General features: G+C 35.0%; 1 protein-coding gene across 2 annotated transcripts; it reads left to right on the top strand.

The window, feature by feature from the left end:
- The first annotated feature begins 14,626 nt into the window (after positions 1-14,626).
- On the top strand, positions 14,627-22,242 carry LOC125857515 (glycine-rich RNA-binding protein RZ1C-like). Of its 2 annotated transcripts, none has more exons than XM_049537120.1 (3): positions 14,627-14,857; positions 21,049-21,530; positions 21,773-22,242. In XM_049537120.1, exons 1-3 carry the CDS (start codon positions 14,744-14,746, stop codon positions 21,990-21,992), a joined length of 816 nt encoding a protein of 271 aa, XP_049393077.1. In that variant the 5' UTR covers positions 14,627-14,743; the 3' UTR covers positions 21,993-22,242. The 2 variants fall into 2 exon arrangements, with proteins under 2 accessions (XP_049393077.1, XP_049393078.1); XM_049537121.1 differs by lacking the exon at positions 14,627-14,857 and adding an exon at positions 17,965-18,825.
- The last annotated feature ends 15 nt before the right edge of the window (positions 22,243-22,257 follow it).

Raw genomic sequence — 22,257 nt, 5'->3', positions numbered from 1 at the left:
TTGCACATGTTGTTGCATCAAAATTTTGTGTCTCTTTATCACTTTTATCCGATGTATTAATGCATAGTGGATACATACCGAATCCTACCTCGTGTTTCTTCACTTCTATGTACAAATTCACCCCCATATCATTCTGAATACACAATGGAGATGAATTACCTTCTACGATGTATCTGATCTCCATATTTTTTTTGATTCATCAACATTCAATTTTGCTGCAATTGCTGAATTAAGATTAACGAACGAAATATTTTCTCCAATCACTATGCCATCACTTCTGTATTGCTCGTATCTAACATCACTTTCCCATATTCCTGAATGCCTTAACAAGATCGAAATATTCATTACAAATCTTCACCAAAAAATGCGCTGCAAATTTTTTTGAATCAGCCTTCCAGAGCTTTTCGCAAATCAGGAAGAGAGAATTTTAAAATTTGAAATTTTAGTTCAGTAATCGTTTTATGAATGACTAATTTGTAGATGAAAGAAACGTATGTGTGAATTGTGGCAATGAATTTTTATTTCTGTTTAAATCCCTTATTTAACGCACTAAACTGATAAAATCCCCTTTTTAAGGCACTAAACTAATAAAATCCCCTTTTTTAACGCACTGAACTGATAATTACAGCTTCTAAATTAAAGTATCCGCCCGCATATTAAAGTATCCGCAAGACAATAAAATAAAGGGAATTTTGTAATTTATGAAAGAGTAGGGATAGAAAGTAATTTGTTTATTATACTATGTGCTTTGTATAATTTTTACTTGATTTTTTGGCCTAAAAAGTTGTCAGTGCAACTCACAAGTAGGTAGACTGTGGACTATGCCGGTCTAGCCTATTTTTTTTAAAAAATATTTCTTTATATTTTTTAATTTAAGTTATTTTTAAAATATTATCATAAATATCAATAAGATAATATTATATGGTGTTAGTATTACTATTGTTAATCATATCCATAAATAAAATTATCTTTATAATATTTATTAAGTTTGATTTCAAGTAAAAGTATAAATAGTTAAATAGAAATACTAACATAATTGGTTTTCGATGATCACAATAAAACACAAAAAAATGACAATATTTCATCCATAAAATGGTGAATAAATAGGCTACGGAGTACGGCCTACGTAGTAATTTCCTAGGAATGTTAGGAAATTTTTATTTTATGTATTACATATTTTATAAACATAAGTTGTATTTAAATTTTTATATTTAAAACTTTAAATAGATTTTGAGTTTGGACTCTTGTTATTTTTAATACTCTATTTTATTTTTATTTTTTTAATTAATTTTTATTTAGCCCATGGGTCTACCCTACCCATATTTCTCAAGACCCACAAATCAGCAAGTTTATTCAGGTTAGGCTATAAAACTTTTTTCGTAAATGGGCTCCAAAAATCTTAGCTCAGCCCTATTAAATCACAGTTTAGGCTTAGCCATATTGACAACTCTAGTTATAGCATATTTGGCATTGTTATTGGAAGACCAAAAACACTTATTTTGAGTAATAAGGTGTTTGGCTAATCACTGAAAATGTTTTTAAATAGAAGTAGAAGCATTTTTTTCTGTTGTTGAAGAGAAGCTAAAATTTTTTGTTTCTAAAAAGAAATAAGGAGCAAAAGCAAAAAGTTATTTATTTCAAGACCAAAATATCTCTGTTATAGCCTATATATACATGTTTAATAATATATCTCTTATATTTATTTAACGAGTTTTTTGTATGTAGTGATTTAATTTGTGAAATGATTTTTAAACTTATTTTGATTGATATTTTTAATTATATAATCATCATGTTAATGTTTTATTAATATTTAATTTATTTTTTTATTCATCTATGTATAATATTGATCAAAATTTTGAACATGTATATTCTAATTTAAAAAATAAAAATTTAATTATAAATTTTATAAAAGATATTTTAAATAATCTTTAATATTAGAATTGAATTGATACGTGTCTTTTTTAGTAATTTGATTCTCAAAAGTACTTTATTTTTTTAAAAAAATAGTCAACCACAATTCACTTATCAAAAACACTTTCCAAATGAATTAACCAAACACAGATTGCTTTTTTTCAAAACCATTTTTCCGAAAAGCTATTTAAAAAAAAAAAAAAACTTCTGAAAATAAGCAGTTTTTAGCAGCAATGTCAAATAGGCTCTTAGTCTAAATACAGTGTTTGTTTTGATTGTTACTTAAATTCTATTGTATCGTACTCCCTCTATTTCAAAATAATGGAATTGTTGAGACATTTTCCATATTCCAAATTAACTTAATTGTTCAATCTTCAAGACTACTTTTAGAATATTCTTTCATTTTTATCCTTTATTTGGATTTTCTATGTGATAAGTTCAAGAAACTTTAATTGCTTGAATTATTCTAAAGATTAATTTGACAATAATTAATAAGGGCAAAAATGAAAAGTAATGTCTAATTTATTGTCACGACCCAGGGGTATCCCCTAGATGTAACACGGCGTACTCGACCCCGAAGGGGTCTCACACAAGCCCTTAGCATAATCATAAACATAAGTAATAGAAATGATGCGGAATTAAAACTTTTTTACAATCAAAATCTTTTCATAAAATTGAAATAGAAGTCTAGACATCGTCTCCATAAACCATCTAATACAATCGAGAATCAATAAGGTCATAGCCCTTTACAATAAAGTCTCAAAGTAGAACATATGAAAGGAAACTAGGAAGAATAGCTCTTGTCCTCGAACCATGAGGACTCACCAAGGCAAGGAGAGAATCAATCCAGGCCTTCAATCAAAGAGAAGCAACCTCAACAACCAGGACCTACACTTATAGAAAAATGTAGAAAATATTAAGTATGGAAGCCATGCATAAAAATCCTTAAAACATGCTTAAAAGGGACATTTAGTTCAAATCATGCATTTGTCAAGTTTAAAAGCCATCATGCACATTTGTGAAGAAACATAAGTCATACCATATCATAAGCAACCCAAGGCTATACTTGTGCAATGCATAGGTAAGATCCCATAATCCTACCTAATACTAAGTACCACCTTTAGGTCACCAACATCATACATCTCATACCTTGACCTCATCATTATCCAACATTCATAGACAAGGAAATATTCATATTCATAACTTGTAGCAAGTAAAGTCATTCTTAACAACAATACATATCATACATGCATAATTCATAAGTTTTCATAGCATAAGAGAACATTACCACAACCACTCTTAAAGCCTACTCGTGCAATGCACAAATGGAGTCGCATACCCCCACTCATACTAAGTAGTACCTCTTAAGAAGTCATAGTTATTGTTCATGTTCTTGTCATAACTCATATTCTTATCATATAGGGAAATATAGCCTTAACCGACATAGACCATGTGAGATACATGGAACCTGGTGTCTTACCCCCCACACTGAAAAGAGGTGTCCTACTTGCCTAAGGTAGAACTCATATATTAGCTTTTAGGCGGATCTACTAGCTAAAGATCTATGTGGGCACATAGTTATGGGATAAGGAGATTGCTACTAGAAACCCGGACATTCTAACGTAAAAGGTTTCCATCTCATGAGCTAACTTACTTTGGGAAGCTGGACTTTCTAACGTAAAAGCTTCCATCTCATATTCATATCTACTAGGTGCTAAGCATAATCCCCTTTAAAATTCATATTAAGTCTTTACTTAAGTTCACGTTCATGAAAAAATGCACTAGGCAATCAAACCAACATAGCATCATAATAGCTCATAGATCCATTAGGTGAGAATGTCCTTTCAACCTTAGAATCATCAATATGTGAGTAAACCTTTCATATCATATTCATAGTGTTCATGCGAACAACCTTTCAATCAACACCACAACATTATCATATTCATAGACATTTTATGCATAGTTATGTGTAAGGGTATGGGGAGAATGATCTTGCAACAATACCACACTTACACAATAGTCATAGGATCTTCACCATCTAAGTGAATCATAAACTCATACACAATTCTCATCAACATGTACAAACCCACATAATTTGCCCTTCAAGGCCATGAATCAAACTCAACCCAAACATCTAGAATTTCTACATTAGATAGGGGAATATAATGATTCAATAACTCATTCAACATAAGCATAATCAATTAACATGTTTTTATAATCAATCAACAGACATCATGAATTCACAATTTAGTAATATGGGGGATTCATGGGTTCTTGGGGGGATTTTTATCATAAATCAACAATTAATCATCAATTCAACCATAACAACCATAAATCAATAATTGAAAACGTTTTGAAAGAGAACCCATGACTTAGATTGAAACCCTAGGTTTTGGGGAAATTGGAAGCTTTGAAATCAAGTTTCGAAGGGACTCTATGGGTGGAAACTACCCATAGATGAAAAGCCACCATACCTTGCTTAAGAATTTCCAAGAAATTTGAGAAAGAAACCTTGAATCCTCCAAACCCTAGCTTCATTCAACCTTTCTTATTCTTTGAGTTTTAGACAGAGAAATATTGTGAGGAAGATAAAGTTTTGGTTTGATTTGGGTGTTTGAGTGTAATGACTTGTTTTGGGTGTATTTGGACTTAAAACAACTTATATAGTACCTCTAAAAATACCCAAAACGACCCCACTTTAATTGGACTTCAAAAAGAAATTACTTATTTGACCCTCACTAAGTGACCACACCCAGACACCACGAGGGACCTTCACGAGTCGTAATGAGGACCACGATCCGTGGTCCCCCTCGTGAAGGTTGGGCAGTAGCTAGGAAAAGGGTGCATGAGTCTAACTTGCCCAAGGCATTCCCACGAGGGGCTCCACGAGCCGTGGTCCTTGAGGCAATAGCTAGGCTACTTTGTACCACAAGCCACCTTGCCTAAGTCATCTTCATGAAGGGCTCGACAAGCCATGGTCAAGACCACGAGTCGTGGTCCATTTCGTGAAGTTGAGGCAGTAGCTAGGTTATTGGGTGGCCATTCTACCATGGACAAGGCAGGTCCACGAGCCACCTTCATGAGCTATGGTGAGGACCACGATCTGTGGTCCCACTGGTGAAGGGTGAGGCAGTGTACTCCAAGCTAGGGGCAGCCTTGGCCTTTGGCTTTGGCTTGGCCCCTTTACCTTGGAACTTTCCTCTTGACCTTGACTCTTATACTCCTTATTTCACCCCTAGATGTCTATTAACATACGGGGAGTCATTTTATGTTTTTTACCTGGGGTGTTACATTTATTGTCCTGGTCTTCTTTTCTTTAAGGGTGTGAAACACCTCAACAATTCAACTATTTTGAAATAGAGGGAGTATCGTTTCAATTCATCGTTAGGTAACGATGAAAAGACTCATTTTGTGTAACGATCGATTTGGTGTGATCGCATCGTTACCTTACTATTTTTTTCTCATTTTATCTTTACTTATTATTTAGTAATTCTATTTTTTTATTTACCGTACTTTCTCATTGTAGTTCTACCCTGTATCCTATAATTACTTGTAGGTTTATCATTCAAATTATAAATATGTGACATTATGTAATGAACATTATAATAGGATACAATATAATACAATATGATATATTATGAAACAATACATAATAACCATGCAAAAAAAGTAAAACCAGAAACAAAATGTTGCAAGCCTCTCTGGCTTGGAAAGCATCCAAGAAACCCTAAACCATTTGGGCAAGGATAATGTATTTTAAATACTTCCACAACAAGATCCCAGCTACAAAAACCAAAAAGTAGTTTAAAGGACATGGAAACTGTGTAATGCGAGGTTGGAATGCTTGCAAAAAAGGGGGTCTAAACGGATAGCCAACAATGTCAGAAGAATAAGGTTCTTTGAAGATATTTAAATCCCAAACCTAAATCCAATAAGAAACCTCATTCATGGTCCCCCTAAACAAAACGAGGCTAAGGTAATACTGAATCAATGATGTGAGAGAGAGAATGAAAAATAGGGGTGCTATCTTTCAACCTGCCAGGCCTCACTAACATCATCCAAGATAATCATTTCACCCCTCTGAATGGGAAATAAGATGATCTTACTTGGGGCCTTATCAAAGATGACATTTTTTTCTATAAAAAGTACCTACTACGTGCTTGACAAGAAGCATAAGGAGCTTGGGAAAATCAATCAAAAAGAGTTTGGATGGATTTGAAAATAAGAAATCCCCAATAAAATCAAAACTTTCATGTGGATCCTCTGGCATAAAAGATTACCCACCAATGGCTACCTCCACAACATAGGTATCAACATCAACCCATAATATCATTATTATGGGCATCAAAGTGAAGACATATCTCACATCCTCTTCCACTGCCCCAAAGCAAGGAACTCTCCCTCTAGAACAACCCAGGATGGAGATAGATCTTTCAAACATGAATGCAACTAACATAAAATAGGCTGAAAAATTCCTTAAGGATAAGCACTTCAACAGGTAAATACCAGGAAAATTAGTAATCTTCTTAAGCTTATGGCATATGTGGCTAGGAAGGAAAGATAATGTATTTAATGAGAATAAATGCATGATCAAAACAAACCTTGTGATCGATAGTGCTACTGAGTACCACCTTCTTATCAACACAATAATGACAAAAATCAAGAAAAACACATTCAAGTCAAATGGGACACTCCACGATAGGGCACATACCAACTCCACATAGATGGCTCAATAGGAACCTCTCCAGGGCCAAGGGGCATTGGGGGAGTAATCATAAATCACAATGGAGAATGGATATGGGCTTCACTAAAAGGCTACCCCACACAGATGCAATTACTGCCAGAATTATAACAATCCTCCATGGACTTTGAGTAGCAGTTCAAATGATTTTAAAAGGTCACCTTGTTTTACTCGAAAAAGGTAAAAGAAAGAAAAATGACTAAGTTTTAAAAAATCGATTAAACTTATGATTTAAGAGAAATCGAATTTTCAAAAGAACAGAGTTGCCACTTAAATTTTAGTAAAAGTCAACAAAAAACTTATAAAATTTCAAAAGATTTAAACAAATAAAATCAATTGAAAATAAAAGGGTTCGAGTTCAAATGTACATTCCGAGAAGGTGTTAGGCCCTCGAAATGTCCGCTAACTTACAATTGACCGACGATTTGACTAAATTGACTTTGACTAATTTTGAGAAAATGATTTGACATAAAAAAATAATTTGCAATATTTGATTAACTTTCAAAAGATAGTTAAAAAGAACAATTTTTAATATTTTTTTTTAAAGAAAATGGAACCTTGATTGAAATATTCGAATTAATTTGCAAGCGATTAGAATTTTGGCAAATCTAGGTTAATTATAATTTTATTTTGAATCTCTTAAAAAATAATAATTTAGATCCATTTAGTCAATTAAAGCATGGAAATTATTTTAAATTAATCGAAGATTAAGTAAAAATTTTCAATAAAAGTACAAGAGTTGATAAAAATGAAATTTTATTAAAGTATACTAACATAAAGAATATGATTCATCTTTTGGGGATTTAATTAAGTTAATTAACAAATTTAAAAGTTAGAGTTAAACAACAAACAACAAATAATCACAATTACCTTGACTATCTCCGCATATTTTGATCCAATGAGCAACTGTATCCTGTCATAATACTCTGGCTCTTGAATGCTTATGAACACTTCAACGATCTCCTTCTCAGACATAGTGGGTCGAACTCCGGTGGCCTCTTTCCTCCACCTATACGCATTTCACGATAGCTTTCACTGGATATCTGCTTAATTCTCTCCAAAGAATAGCGATCAGGAACGATCTCCACATTGTAGGCGAACCGTTCAACAAAATCCTTAGCTAGTGCATTCCAGCTAGACCATTTCTTTATCTCATGAGAGGTAAACCATTCCAATGCTTCCCCACTTAAACTTTGACTAACGAGCTACATTAACAAGGCTTCAATCCTGCCAACTCCTATGAATTAGTCACAGTAGGCTCTCAGGTGCGCCAATGGATTCCCTGTTCCTCCGAAAGTGTCAAATTTTGGCACTTTAAACCCTTCTGGGAGGTACAGATTCGGATGGATGCACAAATCCTTATAACTCAACCCATCGACTTCAGGAATATAGTGCAGCTCCTTCATGGCTTTCCTGATCTTTTCTTTCATATTCAGCTTGGTTGCCTCTTCCTTTGACCTCCAATCTCTCTCATGTTCCTCATAGTGATCAAGCTCGGAACAGTTCGCATAGGGCTCATTTGGGATTGGAATTTGAAAAGTAGTCTTTTGAGGTAATTGCGGAGCAATTGAGGGACTCTAGGTATTTTAGGGGTTGGTATACTGATTTTGGTGATGGGGAAGGTTTTGGGATTGTTAACATTTTGATTTTGAGGGGGAGGGCAAGCTTGCGGGTTGGCATTTTGATGAGGAGGGAAGGTTTGGGGGTCGATAGCTTGAGGAAGAGATGGCGCTTGGTAAGAAATGGAGGCATGATGGAGATTTGGAACGGTTAGGTCGATGATTAGGGGATTTTGAGCGGGTTAGAGGGTGGATTCTTAACCTGTTCCGCTCTTGGAGGAGGAGAATGAAGTGAAGGTCTTTCATCTCTTGGAGGGTTGACCGAAAAAATTGGATTCGGTAGATCTTGTCTTCTTTGCATTTCAACCCTCATTTCGGCAATCCGTTGCATCAATTGCATATTTAACTCATTTTGATCAGCGATAGTGGGCTGAGCCACAACTGCATCAGTTAGGCCAATCTCTTCATTGTTATCACCCATTATTGCCCTTCTTTTTTGTGAATTTTGATCGGGGAAGGAATCATTAGGAGCCCTAGATCTTGTAAAATAAGGGTGGTCAGCCAGCTTATCAACACAGATCAGTTCTAAACACCTGGTAGAAGAAAAATAACTCAAAAGGTAAATGTGTTAGTGCCTGAAGGTGATAAATAGTGCAAGATATCACCCATTGGTGCAAACACACAAGAGTTGCTTCATTTGAAGATAGACGAGCCCATGGATATAGAAAATTACATATATAGACAAGAATTTGTCTATTTGACTTTGGGATTAGTGAATCAAAGAAGTCGACTTTTGTGGAGCTAAGGTCCTTTTGATGTATCTGATTTTCGAAGTTTCGATCTCCTTGAGAGAGAGTTGGAAAAGTATAATTTCCCAAAGGTGGGGACCGAGCCTTGAAAGGCTGCTTACGTATCTCACGGGGGAGAATTCAGGTCCTATGTAGTTCGACCATCTTGAATCTCCTTCGATTTGAGATAAAGGGTTAACTCTTTTTTTTTTGTGAGTTTTGAAAAATGAAGTTCAAATTTTTTGTGAAACTAAAGACTCGAAGAGTATTTGGACGTGCTTTTGATAGTGACTTGATATTTGTTCTTAAAGGATTCTAAAAAATAATTTGAAAAGGAGTGAGCTAGAATATCTTCAAATAAAGCGACATGTTCACACAAACAGTTATAACACATAAGCAAATATTGCGCGTTCTAAACAAATATGTGACCCTTTTGTGCCAAGGGTAGGCCTAGCGATTCGAAGGATGTATAATGTCGTTTGAAGCATTGCATTGCCTCGAAACACAAATTTATACAAATTTTACGAATAAAACTGAAAGGGGATACACAATAGGGAAAAGGGATACAAATGATCAATCCCACGCAAGGGTACAATCCTAAACTATGCTTCCATGGACGGTCCCTTTTTTTGATTTCTTGTCGTCTCCGAATGTCCATGTTTTTGGATGAAATGGTAACTTGATCCTTCTTCGACTCGAACAAACTATTAACTCCCAACCTCAAGAGACAATGGTTTGCCAAATGACGTATACATCCTTCAAATTTAAACATATAATCATGATTGTCTTTTATTGACCAACGGGTCAAATCGACACAAGGTAGTCTTCTAATGGGCCCAACACGCCTTGGGTGTTGGGTCGACTTAGTTTAAAATGCGCTAAAAATTGAGATTTGGTTTCGCTCTACGCTAGTTGACTAAAAGTGGTTTTTGAAAGACCGGGAACCTAAGTGGACAACTTATGCTGGAATTCATGACAACCATTGGACGCATGACGAACCAATAAATTGTCGATCATTCCGAAAAAGGGTTAAGTATAAGAAAGTCTGGTTGCGGTTCTGCAAAACCGTCTTTTAATATACTATACATATAAGAGAAGATGTCATGAAATGCAATGACAGTTATAGCAGTTTAAACACATTAAGCGTAGATAAACAAATCAGCAATTAATAACAATCAGTCAAATAAGTCAAATCTTATGGTTAAAACTTAATTAAGTCCCCAGCAGAGTCGTCATTTCTGTTTTACTCGAAAAAGGTAAATAAAAGAAAAATGACTAAGTTTTGAAAAATCGATTAAACTTATGACTTAAGAGAAATCAAATTTCCAAAGGAACAAAGTCGTCACTTAATTTTTATTAAAAATCAAGAAAAAACTTATAAATTTTCAAAAGATTTAAACAGATAAAATCAATTGAAAATCAAAGGGTTTGAGTTCAAATGTACATTCCGAGAAGGTGTTAGGCCCTCGAAAGTCCGCTAACTTGCGGTTGACCGGCGATTTGACTAAATTGACTTTGACTAATTTTGAGAAAATGATTTGACATAAAAAAATAATTTGCAATATTTGATTAACTTTCAGAAGATAGTTAAAAAGAACAATTTTTAATTTTATTTTTTTTAAAAGAAAATTAAACCTTGATTGAAATATTCGAATTAATTTGCAAGCGATTAAAATTTCGGCAAATCTAGGTTAATTAGAATTTTATTTTGAATCTCTTAAAAAATAATAATTTAGACCCATTTAGTCAATTAAAGCATGGAAATTATTTTAAATTAATCGAAGATTAAGTAAAAATTTTCAATAAAAGTACAAGAGTTGATAAAAATGAAATTTTATTAAAGTATACTAACATAAAGAATATGATTCATCTTTTGGGGATTTAATTAAGTTAATTAACGAATTTAAAAGTTAGAGTTAAACAACAAACAACAAATAATCACAATTATATAATTAAAGAGTAAGGGAGAAATTGAATTTGGGCCTCCTTTTGGGCCAATTTCGCTGGAAGAACCATGTATACAACCAGTGTATAACTTTGCATACAGATTGTATTTTGACCCATTTTCTTGTATATCGGATTGTATACCAAGTGTGTACAATCCTTTTTTCTGCTTTTCGGGACCTGTACGTCAACTTTAATAGCTGGCTGACTCAAAGAAGGTGGAATTTGAACTTTTATGGCTCTCTCGAAATTCAAGTACAGGAGATGAAGTCCATAAGGACTTGGGCAGATTTTACATGTGAACAAAACTGACAAAGTATTAGTGCCGGCAATGATAAGATCAATGATGTGCCTAATGGCAACTTATTACAGCAAACTCACAAACTGGAAAAGAATGCAAGTTCACAAAATAGCCCTAAATCATATTGATGATTAAATGTTGATCAATCAAGCTACTACTTTCAAACAGAAAGCCAAAATCTTATACAGTAAGAAAATGAAATGGGGCCCACTAAATATATTATATGATGAAGATGAACGGTTAACATTACAAACCATAAAAATTCAACAATTCAACAATTCCCAGGTCCCAAGACAAGAATGAATAAGAAAACTCTTTTCAAAGTGAACATGAAATGGAATCTCAGGAAATGGAAGCATGCTGGAAAATTTATAACCCACATGATATAATATATCAACAAAAAAAGGGTGAGTTTCAAAATTACGAGGGACAAATCAACAAAAATGCAAACCTAGACATAACATGCTCAATCATTGTCCAAACTAGGATCTTCAACTAAAATTGGCTTATCTCTACTAGTAGCAGCAAGACAAGTGATTTAAATATGAAACGGGGAAAAACAAGTTGAATCGACCTAAACGGAGAGGTGAAGGACACTTGACTCTATCTTAAGCTAAAAATAAATACGAACAACCCCCAAAGACAACATTCTGCTGCTGCCTCAACTAATTTATCCTTTAAAATATCTAAAGATCAATAACAAGTAACAACTCACAACAAATAGAAGAGGAACTGACACTTAGATAGAATAAAGCGGGTTAATACAAAATCGATAACAAGTTCAACTTAGCAAATATAGTAATGATAACGAAACAAACCTCTAGAGTCTTTCAACACAAAGATTTAACTCCAACATCAAACCCAAATAAAGATGAAAAACTTATCATAAGCTACTAAACTTGCACTTGAACATATCAAATGTCCCCTAAACCAGACTCAACAAATGTATAAAGAAAATATTTAAACAAAACTTGAGCAGTAATAAAGTGATCTATGCATAGACAATACATCTTTCTACTAAATTATATTAGTCAAATTGAGACTCTAATGGTTACTTGTAGACATGACAAAACAATGAAGACTCCGATGTTAAAAAGAAAAGAACAAGGCACATAATCATTTGCGTAAGCCAACACTAACAATCGAACAGACCCTGACCTTAACTAAGCCTAAGAAGATGCAAAGAAATTGATCCAGACAACATCAAAGGATTCAAACAATAAGTAATCTTAGACTAAACATGGGAAGATTTGATCAAAACAAAGCTTAAACTAAATCAATAACACATTCTATCAGCAAGAGGAGTAACATTTAGCTATATTCAAATGCTAAAACGACAACCCGGTATCACTATTAAAGGAAGCAAAAAGCGAACAACATCAACATAATCGAAATCGAAAACTTCAAACAATGAAAACACGAGATGAAGAGGAACTTAACAAAGGGAAAATGATATTACCTTTTTTCAGGCAGCGACTGGGACAGAACGAGCTCGAAAGAGTAGTGACTTCACCACCGAAATGCGATTCCTAGAAGTCCAATAAGCAGTAAGAAACAACGGAACAAAAGCTAAACCAAAATCTGAATTCCTAGAGACTATCTTAAATATATGTATAGAATAGTGTTGCTGGAAATTTCAGTGAATTTTTCTTGTCCTAAAAAAAAAAAAACTAGCCGATTCCTATGTTTCCTCCCAATATATCTATTCAACGATTTTTTCCCAATAATTTCTTCTTCTTCTTTTCCAACAGTGAATAAGAGAGATGTATTTATAGAATAAAATTAGGGCAGAAATTGGGGAACTTTAAATTTGAAATTCAAATTTTTCTTTAGGATAAGGCTAGGCAACAGATTCTTGTACCATCCTTCAACAGAAAAATGGCGAGGGTTGCTGATTTCAGAGAGAAGGACGAAGGAGAAACTCGATCACGATACCTGGAAAGATCAAGTACGAATGAATAAGAACGAGAGGGAAAAAAACGTTTGAGCTGCTGCTTGCGTCTGTACTGGGTCTCGATTTTGGGCTGGGAATTTGCTGGAGTTTGGGTCGAATCTTTTGGGTTTACGCATTGAAAGAGATGACCAGAGGGGTCGGGTTGCTGTGCATCGATGTATGTATTGTTGTACGTATGCTGGTGTGTGTATTTGACTGGTTTTTGTTATAAGAGTTGGGCCTAGGTTATTTGTTGAATTGGGTTGTCTAAAAATACATCAAAAGGGCCCAAAATGATATAAAATTGGAGGTGAGGATTGGCTAATAATGCAATTGAGAAAAGAATGAATTGTAACTATAACCGATGGAAGTTAAGGACTTAGCCAAATTGATCAAATTTAGTAAGCTTGGCTAATAATTAAATAAGATGAATTAATATGATTAATTAGCGAGCTTCTTAATTTTAACGAAATAAAATAATGAACTTAATCGTAAACTAATAACTAAAAAATATAAATATTAATTAACTAAACCAATTAATCAACTAATTAAGTAGAATTAAAAAAAAATTAGACGATTTTTGAATATTTATAAAATATACTAATTATATACAAAACTATATAAAAGACATATTATTATAAAAAGTGACAAACTATGTAAAATAACTTGCAAACTATATTATTTTTTTTGAAATTTTCTAGACTAATTATTTTAAATCGTTTGAAATTGAAGAAGTTCGATAATTAATCTATATGTGGAGGTTCAAAATTGGGTGTCAACACACCTTCCTCACACTAACTTAATTTCTGAATGCAGGTCCTTGATGTGGCATATGAGAGCAACGCTAACACATGTATTTCAGGAGCAGAACAAGGTGGCAGATGCACTGGTGAAGGAGGGAGCTAGGCAGGTAGTTACGGGGAACCCTGCCCTTTTTGAAGTTTCCTCCATGTATGCCAAAACATCATTAGAAGCAGACACGCTAGGAACTTTTTTTGTAAGAACAATTACAAGCCATAATGGTAGAACAAACGGCTATACACAACATTAGTTTCCAAGTGGGGAATTCCCCTCAACTATGTAATGAGCTAATTTGGTGGGGAAGAAGTTATCCCAGGATTAATCATCCTGAAATTAACTATCTTAGGATAACTTATTCTATCACTATGGTATAAATAGTGAGATAAGTTACCTCAAATAAGACACCAAAATTTTATCCCTAGACTATTTTTTTATCCCAAAACTATTTATTTTATCACTCACACCAAACGATCCCTAAGTTAATTTATAAATCTCCGGTATGACCAAACAAAAAAAAAAATGAACCAAGAGGTTTCAAATTTGAAATAATTAAAAAGGTCGGTAGGGGCTTATTTGTTTTTTTCCAAAAAATAGGAGGACATGCTGGTGAAATATATAAATATATTAAGAAGAAGTAGCAGATGAAACAATTCGCAAAGAGAAAACGCTGGAGGTAGTTTTTTTTCCTCTCTGTGAATCTCCGACGGTGTTTTGAGAATTTGCGTAGGGTTTCGGCAGTTTTAGGGTACTGGTTGAATTGAAAAGATGTCAGGGAAGGTTCAAGATTATCGAATTTTTGTTGGTGGGTTATCTTGGGACGTAACTGAACGTCAGCTCGAAGACGCCTTTAGCCCTTTCGGTAAAATTGTTGATTGTCAGGTTCGCTGTTTTCCTTAATTCACTCTTATATTTCTTCCAATTTCTTAACGTAAATTAGCGCAATTTCTTCTTTGATATGGAAAAGTTGAAGATGTTAGCTGTTGTTCATATATTTGATGGTTTAAAAAAAATGTTAGTTATATTGGAAGAGCATATAAATCTCGAACAATTTTGATCGGTGTTCAACTAAGGACCCTGTAGTTGAATGTTGTAAGCCGTCCTGCTTGATGCTGAGTTTACTTCATTTTATTCACCTTTTGTTCTAGCAACTATATGGAGCATTTTTTTCTTGATTATTATAACAAGTCCACTTTTCTAGAGTATTTATAACTTAGGCTCAAACATATTCAAAAATATCATCTAGTCATTTATATTGTTGAAACTATAGTATTTGCTTGATATCATATATTAATGGGCTTAGTTATATTAACCGAGGGAAGGGTTACTGCTGCATACACACCACCTTCTCTAGACCCCATTTGTGTGATTACACGGGATATGTGGTTGTTCTTGTTGCTTAGTTAAATTAAGACAAGATATTTTTAACTGGTTGGGGTTAATTCTCAATGTCCTCCTTTAATGAAGCTACATGTACTCCCAGTAAATTAATGGTCCAGATTGTCACCTTGGTTTTCCACCAGCACTCTACTTCCCAATGTGTTTTCTTTCTTTCACTAAACGTATCACTTTGTTTCTATGTGATTACAATAAAAATTGTGATTTCAAGTTCATTACTTACTTCGGTATTTTGTTTTTATGACTTTCTCCATATAAATATTATATAGTATATTCGTTCACTTTTACCTGTACAAAGAGAACCGGGCTTTTCCAAAGAATTACTGCAGCTTTCCCACTCCCTTTGATTCCACTATACTAAATATATATTTCTACTTTTAGCTTATCAAGAGAAGAATCAACATTGATTACGTATTCCCCAAATCATTTTTCAATACCTAAGACTAAGCATCAATTAATATGGATCTTGTGATAAAATGCGCATACCAATCATTGTCTTTTAAGTGGCATGCAAAGTCCAAAGTGGACAAGTAAAAGTGAACTAGGGAATATCACAGTACATAATATAGAGAATTTGGATAGTGAAATTCATTGGAGAAGAAGAGTAAAAAGCTTTTTGTCTTCATCAATTGGGTGTGCAACCAAGCTATTCAAAAACCAAATTCACATCCCAAGTTCTTTATCTTCATCTGCAATGGAGCTTTGGAAATCAGGTTCTCATCCCCAACCCCAAGTTTTTAATCTTTGAAGAGTACAATTCAAATTATACTATTGTTCGTGTAATATAAAGAGAAATTGAATGTATTCACACAAAGAGAAAAAGTGCAAGGAAATGAATGATAGTGAAGAAGCAGGGTAAAATATGAAGTCTATGAAGTGTTGGGGAAGTGGGCTTATGGTGGAAAACCAAGGTGACGGAGAATAAACAAGAGGATAACAATCTGGACCATTAATTTTCTGGGAGGACATGTGGCTTCTTTAAAAGAGTGTATTGAGAATTACTGCAGGTCTGCAGGATCCTCTACTAGAGAGGATCCAAATCCATTTTTATCAATGGTATATTAACAGCCTTTTGTACCCGGATGCCTAGTTTTTGCTTCTTTATCTTAATCTGATAAGCGCTATCCAACAGAAACAGATTGCATGTTACTCCTTGTAGGTTGTCCTTTGAGTTGAGAACTTTTGGTGAGGTATGCATCTGCTTAAGCAATGGAAACGGTTTTTAAAGATAAACCGTGGATCAAACTGCTTTTGTTTTCAAATTCTTTTTTCTTCATTTCTTTATGATTTGTGTTCTGTGGGAATGTGGCTGGGACAGTCTTTGGTGTTTGCATTTACTATATTGCCTGATGTTGAGAACTATAGTCTTGTTATATTCTATATTTTTGTCCAATTTGATTACGTATTGATAACTTCCCTCAATTTTCTGTGGATCAAGCTTCTTATAGATTTGATGCCTTAAATGGACTTGTATGAGGAAGTTGTTAGTTCATTGGGATGTGCAAAGTTTGCTGGGTGCCACATTTGAGATACTAGAATCTGTTCAGCAGCTTGTTTTTGAATTCACTCGCTAGACTATTCACAAAAGGCAGTTGACTTTCAATTCCATGTAACAATGAACAGTGGTTTGCTTTAAAGAAACATTTGAAAGTAGTTGAACTGAGATCAGATTCAATTTCGGAAAAAACTTGTTTGGAAGTGTGCTCTTTGATGCAGATTGCAGCGATTCACAAATTGTGCTCTGGTGTGATTAACTGCTTGAATTATTAATATCCTTCTTCTTTCTAGACTTCATTGCATCATCTGGATGTTGGCCTTGGATTGAATACATTCTTCATTCTGATTTAGATGCATAGCAGTCAACTTACATTAATGTCCAGTAAACCGGTTTACCTTCTGAGATGCATCAAATGTGGTTATAGAGAGGGTATTCATAACATTAGATGTAAGATGCTTTGATTATGCGTATAAGTGGTATGTGGGCATACATTTTTCTGCTCTAAGAAGGAGGGTATTGGTTCTTTCTCTATTAAGAAAGTCTAGTGTGAATTCCCCTACTGAAAAGGTTCCATCAAGAGATGAATTTCAAATACATAAACTAAGCTCAGTCGTCAGTTCAAACATTTCTTCAAGTTGAGTTGGCAGACAGCTTCTGAGAATGGCACCTCTTGGTCTTGGCATCCTTCGAAATGAATCTGATTTGGAAAATATCGTCTGCTCTTCTTACTAGAATTTGGGTGTCATATTCCCTAGTTCAAGGGGCCAGATGTTAGACATGATTATCTAAGTACTTTGGCAGGAACATGGAAGTATCATTTTCTCTTTTTAAGTTAATTTTTCAAATGTGCTATTTATTTTCTAATTTGTGATCTCTGAGGTCCTTGGATTTTGTCCCATCAATAGATTCTTTGTACTGTAAGCTGCATAAGATCTGGTGCACAAAGTTCACAGGAGAAACATAAATGACTTTCATGCTTCTGCTTAGATGCTATTAAAATATTGAGACCTCTAGCTTTCTATGAGGATGTCCATTTCACCGCCTTATGTTTGGGGTGTTCATAGACTACACGTTCTTTTTGAGTTTGTTTTGAAGCTATGGTGGCACTTATCAAACACCCTGATTCTCTAAACATGTGCCACAATCAAGAGGGAACTCGATTCTTGACCTTTTGGAAAGCCATATGATCTAGATAGCTTGTTCTGTTTATTTGAAGGTTGGTTTGTTGCTTCAGTGTCTGAGGTCTTCATTCTTTGGACCATCAGAAGAGGACATACTTCTGAAGACAGAAGAGTAATAGTTCTTCAAACAACCTAGTGAAAACAATGAAGTATCTTACTTATCAGATTTTTGTTGTTGATGATATATTGTGTTAGATTAGTTCTTTGGCATCTTAGTTGTCCACTCCCTTTGCATTGTATTTAATATGCTGAAGCTGGATTAAGATTGTGAAGGTTGGCTTCATCTTCTTTGGTGGCTTTCTAGTCAACAGTTGAAGAGGGGAAAGTTGAAATGTCCCTAGTTGGTGGATGTTCATAATGTAAATTAGTTGAATTGATGCTGGAAAAGGTAGCTGAATGAAGATCAGTGTGTTGCATAATAACCAAAATTAAATGTTTGTGGGAAATCTAACGCGAAGAGCTCCTCAAAAAAAGGTATCTTGCAGCTGTGAGATTTTCTCAGTATGATCAATCACCTATGGCTTAGATATACTTCTTCCATACATTTACTCGGAACTCATGGTTGAAGTAAGTGAAGAAAAGTATATGGCTTTAAATCAGATCAATTGGCATTGTCAAGAATTTACCTGAGATGTTAGAATGCCTTCATATTTGTTGTTTTATGTTTGCTGTTAATGGTACCGACTTCATTGGGTGCATTTGATTCGAGTCAACCTAATGGGGATTGGGGTCAGATGATTGAAATCTGCAGGACTGCAGATTCTGCTGCCCAAGTAAGACTCCTTTGCTGTTTTAAATGTATTGTCATATATAATATCTTTCTACTTTTGGTGTAAAGAAGTAGGTTTAGAGGATATAGATCAGTTTGTAGATTTATTAAGATCTCTGTAAGTATCTTCTTTTCTATTTGTTTTTTTTTATCTAACACTTTTTGATGGTGTCCAGCATGTCCTTAATGCTGAGGAATACACATTTACCAGTTCCAAAAAAAAAAAAAACTACTTTTAAGTTCCCCTTAAAAAAATACTTTTAAATTCCTAGGCCTTGCTCAAAAACATGTTGATTCAAGATCCTCCATTCTCATCTTGTGATATGATTAAGAAAACGTGTTGCCGTCTATTTTACCCACTTTATTTTAATTGCCTCCATTTGTGCCATTGTTGCACGCACAATTATAAAATTGTATTTGACTTGAGACTTGAAGTCCCTATCATGAAGTAAGTTAACAAAGTATTTTGAAGTTGAATGCTGAAGTGCCCAAGCAAAACCAAAAATTGAGGTGCTACCTGATAGCATAAGTCTTATTTCCCTAAGTTGCTTGGACTCTCCAAAAATGTTGCCACACCCGTGTTGGATCCTCCGAAAATGCACTAGTTTTGAAGGATCCGACACGCACCTGATGACATTTTTGAAGAGTCCAAGCAACATAGTTATATCCAGTAGAATAATTGAGAATGTTTTACTCTAATCACTCATAATACCTTGTATTTGGTCTGGTTGTTAAGCGTGGTTAGGAGGGAAGGGAGCATCATAGAGTAAGCTTTATGGACGAATTGTAGATAATTTATTTTTGGTAAGCAAAAATAATTTTGCTGATATTTCATCTCCAAGAAGGTAGTTTCCTACTACAAAAGTATCAAGGACTTCATGTCTTTCAAAAATGCAAGGAATCTCAATACATGATCTAAATCATATGCAGCGTTTCTACATCAGCAAAAAGTATAGGTATAAGTTTTACAAATGAAAACTCATAGATTGAGGATGACCTGAGGAATTAGTTAAAGGGGAAAAGGTTGAGGGACTTATAACTTAGGTCACAGGTTCGAGCCCTGCGCCATGCGAACTAAGCCTGGTATTTAAATGGGGAAGTGTGGAGGGGCGACCCATTTTCCCCGAGTTTCAGGCTGCCGCTGGTCCTCAATGATGGCCCAGACGGATTTCTCGGTCATAAGAAGCCATAAGGATTTCTCAATTTATGGCTTTTCTCAGTCATAAGGAAAAAAACTTTTAAGTTATGAATGATTGAGGATTTTGTAGCAATGGCAAAAATTTGAAAAACTTACCTAGGAAAGGCAATTATTCCCTTTCGTGTAAACAAAAAAACTGTGAAATTTGTCTATGTCTTCAGATCAGTATATGAAGGTTGATGCATGGGTGTCAAAAAACCTTTTTCTTTTTGTCCCAAGACTTATATTTTGATACCCTATTGTTGGTGGGAGGTGACAGATAGGAATTAGTCGACCTTACGCGCAAGCTGGCCCGGACACCTAAGTTATCAAAAAAAAAATTAACACCAATTATGAGGGGCCCCAACATGAACTATTCTAAATTCTTGAAAGTTGTGTCATTCTTAACGTTTCTTGCTTATTTATTGACTCAGAGTAACAGCCTTCAAATAGCTTTGATTTCTTTGATTCTATCTTGGTCCAATCATGTCTTGGTATATTTGTGTAGGAGATAGGTTATTATTTTGTGAATATGGGGAGGAGTAAAAAGGTTAATGATACTGCCTCTTCTTTTCTGAATTTTTGTGATGGTTCACTGTGATAAGATTGAGTTCCTGTGTTTAAATTGGCTATGTTGAGCAGTTTGTTTTCCTCAGAATTTGAGTTCCCGTGTTAAAAAACTGGCTTGATTGAGCAATTTTTTTCCGCTCTGAAAGGAAGCTGTCTTATTATGCTGATTGAGACGATTTCCATTATACATGTATTGATCCGCAATGTATTAGCTATGCCTCAATCCCAAACAGGTTGAACAATTTCTACTAGTATTAAAATGAAGGAGCTCAAAACATTTCTGGTCTTTCAGATATTTAGTTTTTCCATTTGATGCTCTAGATATGTAGTGAAAAAAGTAAATGATAATATCCTGGCAATATAATGCTCACCATCAGTTTGATTAATTCACACTTGCATATTACAGGGGGTTCGAAGAACTCAGCTCTTCTGTTTGATGTATGTTTTCTGGCATTAGGTTCTGAGTTTTTTGCCCTGTAGGTTATGCTGGACAGAGACACGGGCCGACCTCGTGGATTTGGGTTTTTAACATTTGCAGACCGCCGAGCAATGGAGGATGCAATAAGAGAAATGGATGGTGCGGAGGTTGGTGATAGGGTGATATCAGTGAACAAGGCCCAACCAAAGATGGGAAGTGAGGATCCTGACCATGGGTATGGTGGAGGTTACGTATCAGGTGGCAGGGCGAGCTATGGTGGGGGTAATAGGTCAGTTGGGCAAGACACTTGCTTCAGCTGTGGTCGCCCTGGCCATTGGGCTAGAGACTGTCCATTGGAAGGAGGTGGCCGGGGTGCTCGACCACTAACACCCCCGACTCGTTCTAGGTATGGTGGCGCACGTGGGGATAGGTTTGGAAGTGACCGTGATAGGTACATCGATGACCGATATGATAGAGGGAACCATGCTGATAGGGAGAGCTATGACAGCAGATATGAGAGTCGTGATCGATACACTAGTGACAGGTATGTCCTTGTAAGAACTGAATAAAATGCAGTGGTATCACAATTTTGAGGGGAAGTTTGTTAGCAAGCCTGCTTAGCTTTAAGATTTTAACCCCAACTCCCCCGAAAAATAATGGAGTAATTGTTGGAGGTGTCGCTGCATTTAAATCTTTTTTTTCCCTCTTCTTCATTTCTTGTCTAGTTTTAAAATTGTGAAGTGGTCGCTTGTTTTCTCACCAAAATAACTTGTATTCTTATCCTAGGTACCCTCCTGGTGGTGATCACTTGGGCAACAGGTATGGGGGTTCTGACCGCTACCCCCAGAATGACTATGGCAAAGAAAGAGGGTTTGACAGAGATGTGGGTGACAGATATGAAGCTGGAGGGCCAGCACGATATGAGGGAAGAAACTACAGAGATAGAGCAGGACCTTATGATCGCCCTCGAAGGGGAGGCAGGCAGCCTTCCTTTGACCGTTACTGAGATGAATAAGCACATCCATGTTGAATTTTAGTTGATCTCTGTAGTAGTATAGTGGTACGGAGCACACTAGGATAAATGTATGTCGCTCTGTTTGGAAGCAGTTAGTAGTGACTAGTGAATAGTGACTATGCATGAGTATTGACAAGTAGAGTAAATCAGTAGAGCTATGTTTTTTCAGTGAATATTGTATGCTTGATAAAAGATGGAGCTTCCTCTATTGGAATGCATTATGGTGTTTCCACTTATAATATGAAGCAATAAACAG

The sequence above is a fragment of the Solanum stenotomum genome, chromosome 3, assembly GCF_019186545.1.
Source record: "Solanum stenotomum isolate F172 chromosome 3, ASM1918654v1, whole genome shotgun sequence".
Taxonomy (NCBI): Eukaryota; Viridiplantae; Streptophyta; class Magnoliopsida; order Solanales; family Solanaceae; genus Solanum; species Solanum stenotomum.
This window is presented reverse-complemented; position numbering and strand designations above follow the sequence as displayed.

What these genes read in the sequence shown, in the direction of transcription:
- LOC125857515 (XM_049537120.1), top strand. Translation starts at nt 14,744, where the DNA reads ATGTCAGGGAAGGTTCAAGATTATCGAATTTTTGTTGGTGGGTTATCT. An exon ending in GTAAAATTGTTGATTGTCAG is followed by an intron (nt 14,858 to 21,048) that starts GTTCGCTGTTTT and finishes TTTGCCCTGTAG; the next exon opens with GTTATGCTGGACAGAGACAC. An exon ending in GATCGATACACTAGTGACAG is followed by an intron (nt 21,531 to 21,772) that starts GTATGTCCTTGT and finishes TTCTTATCCTAG; the next exon opens with GTACCCTCCTGGTGGTGATC.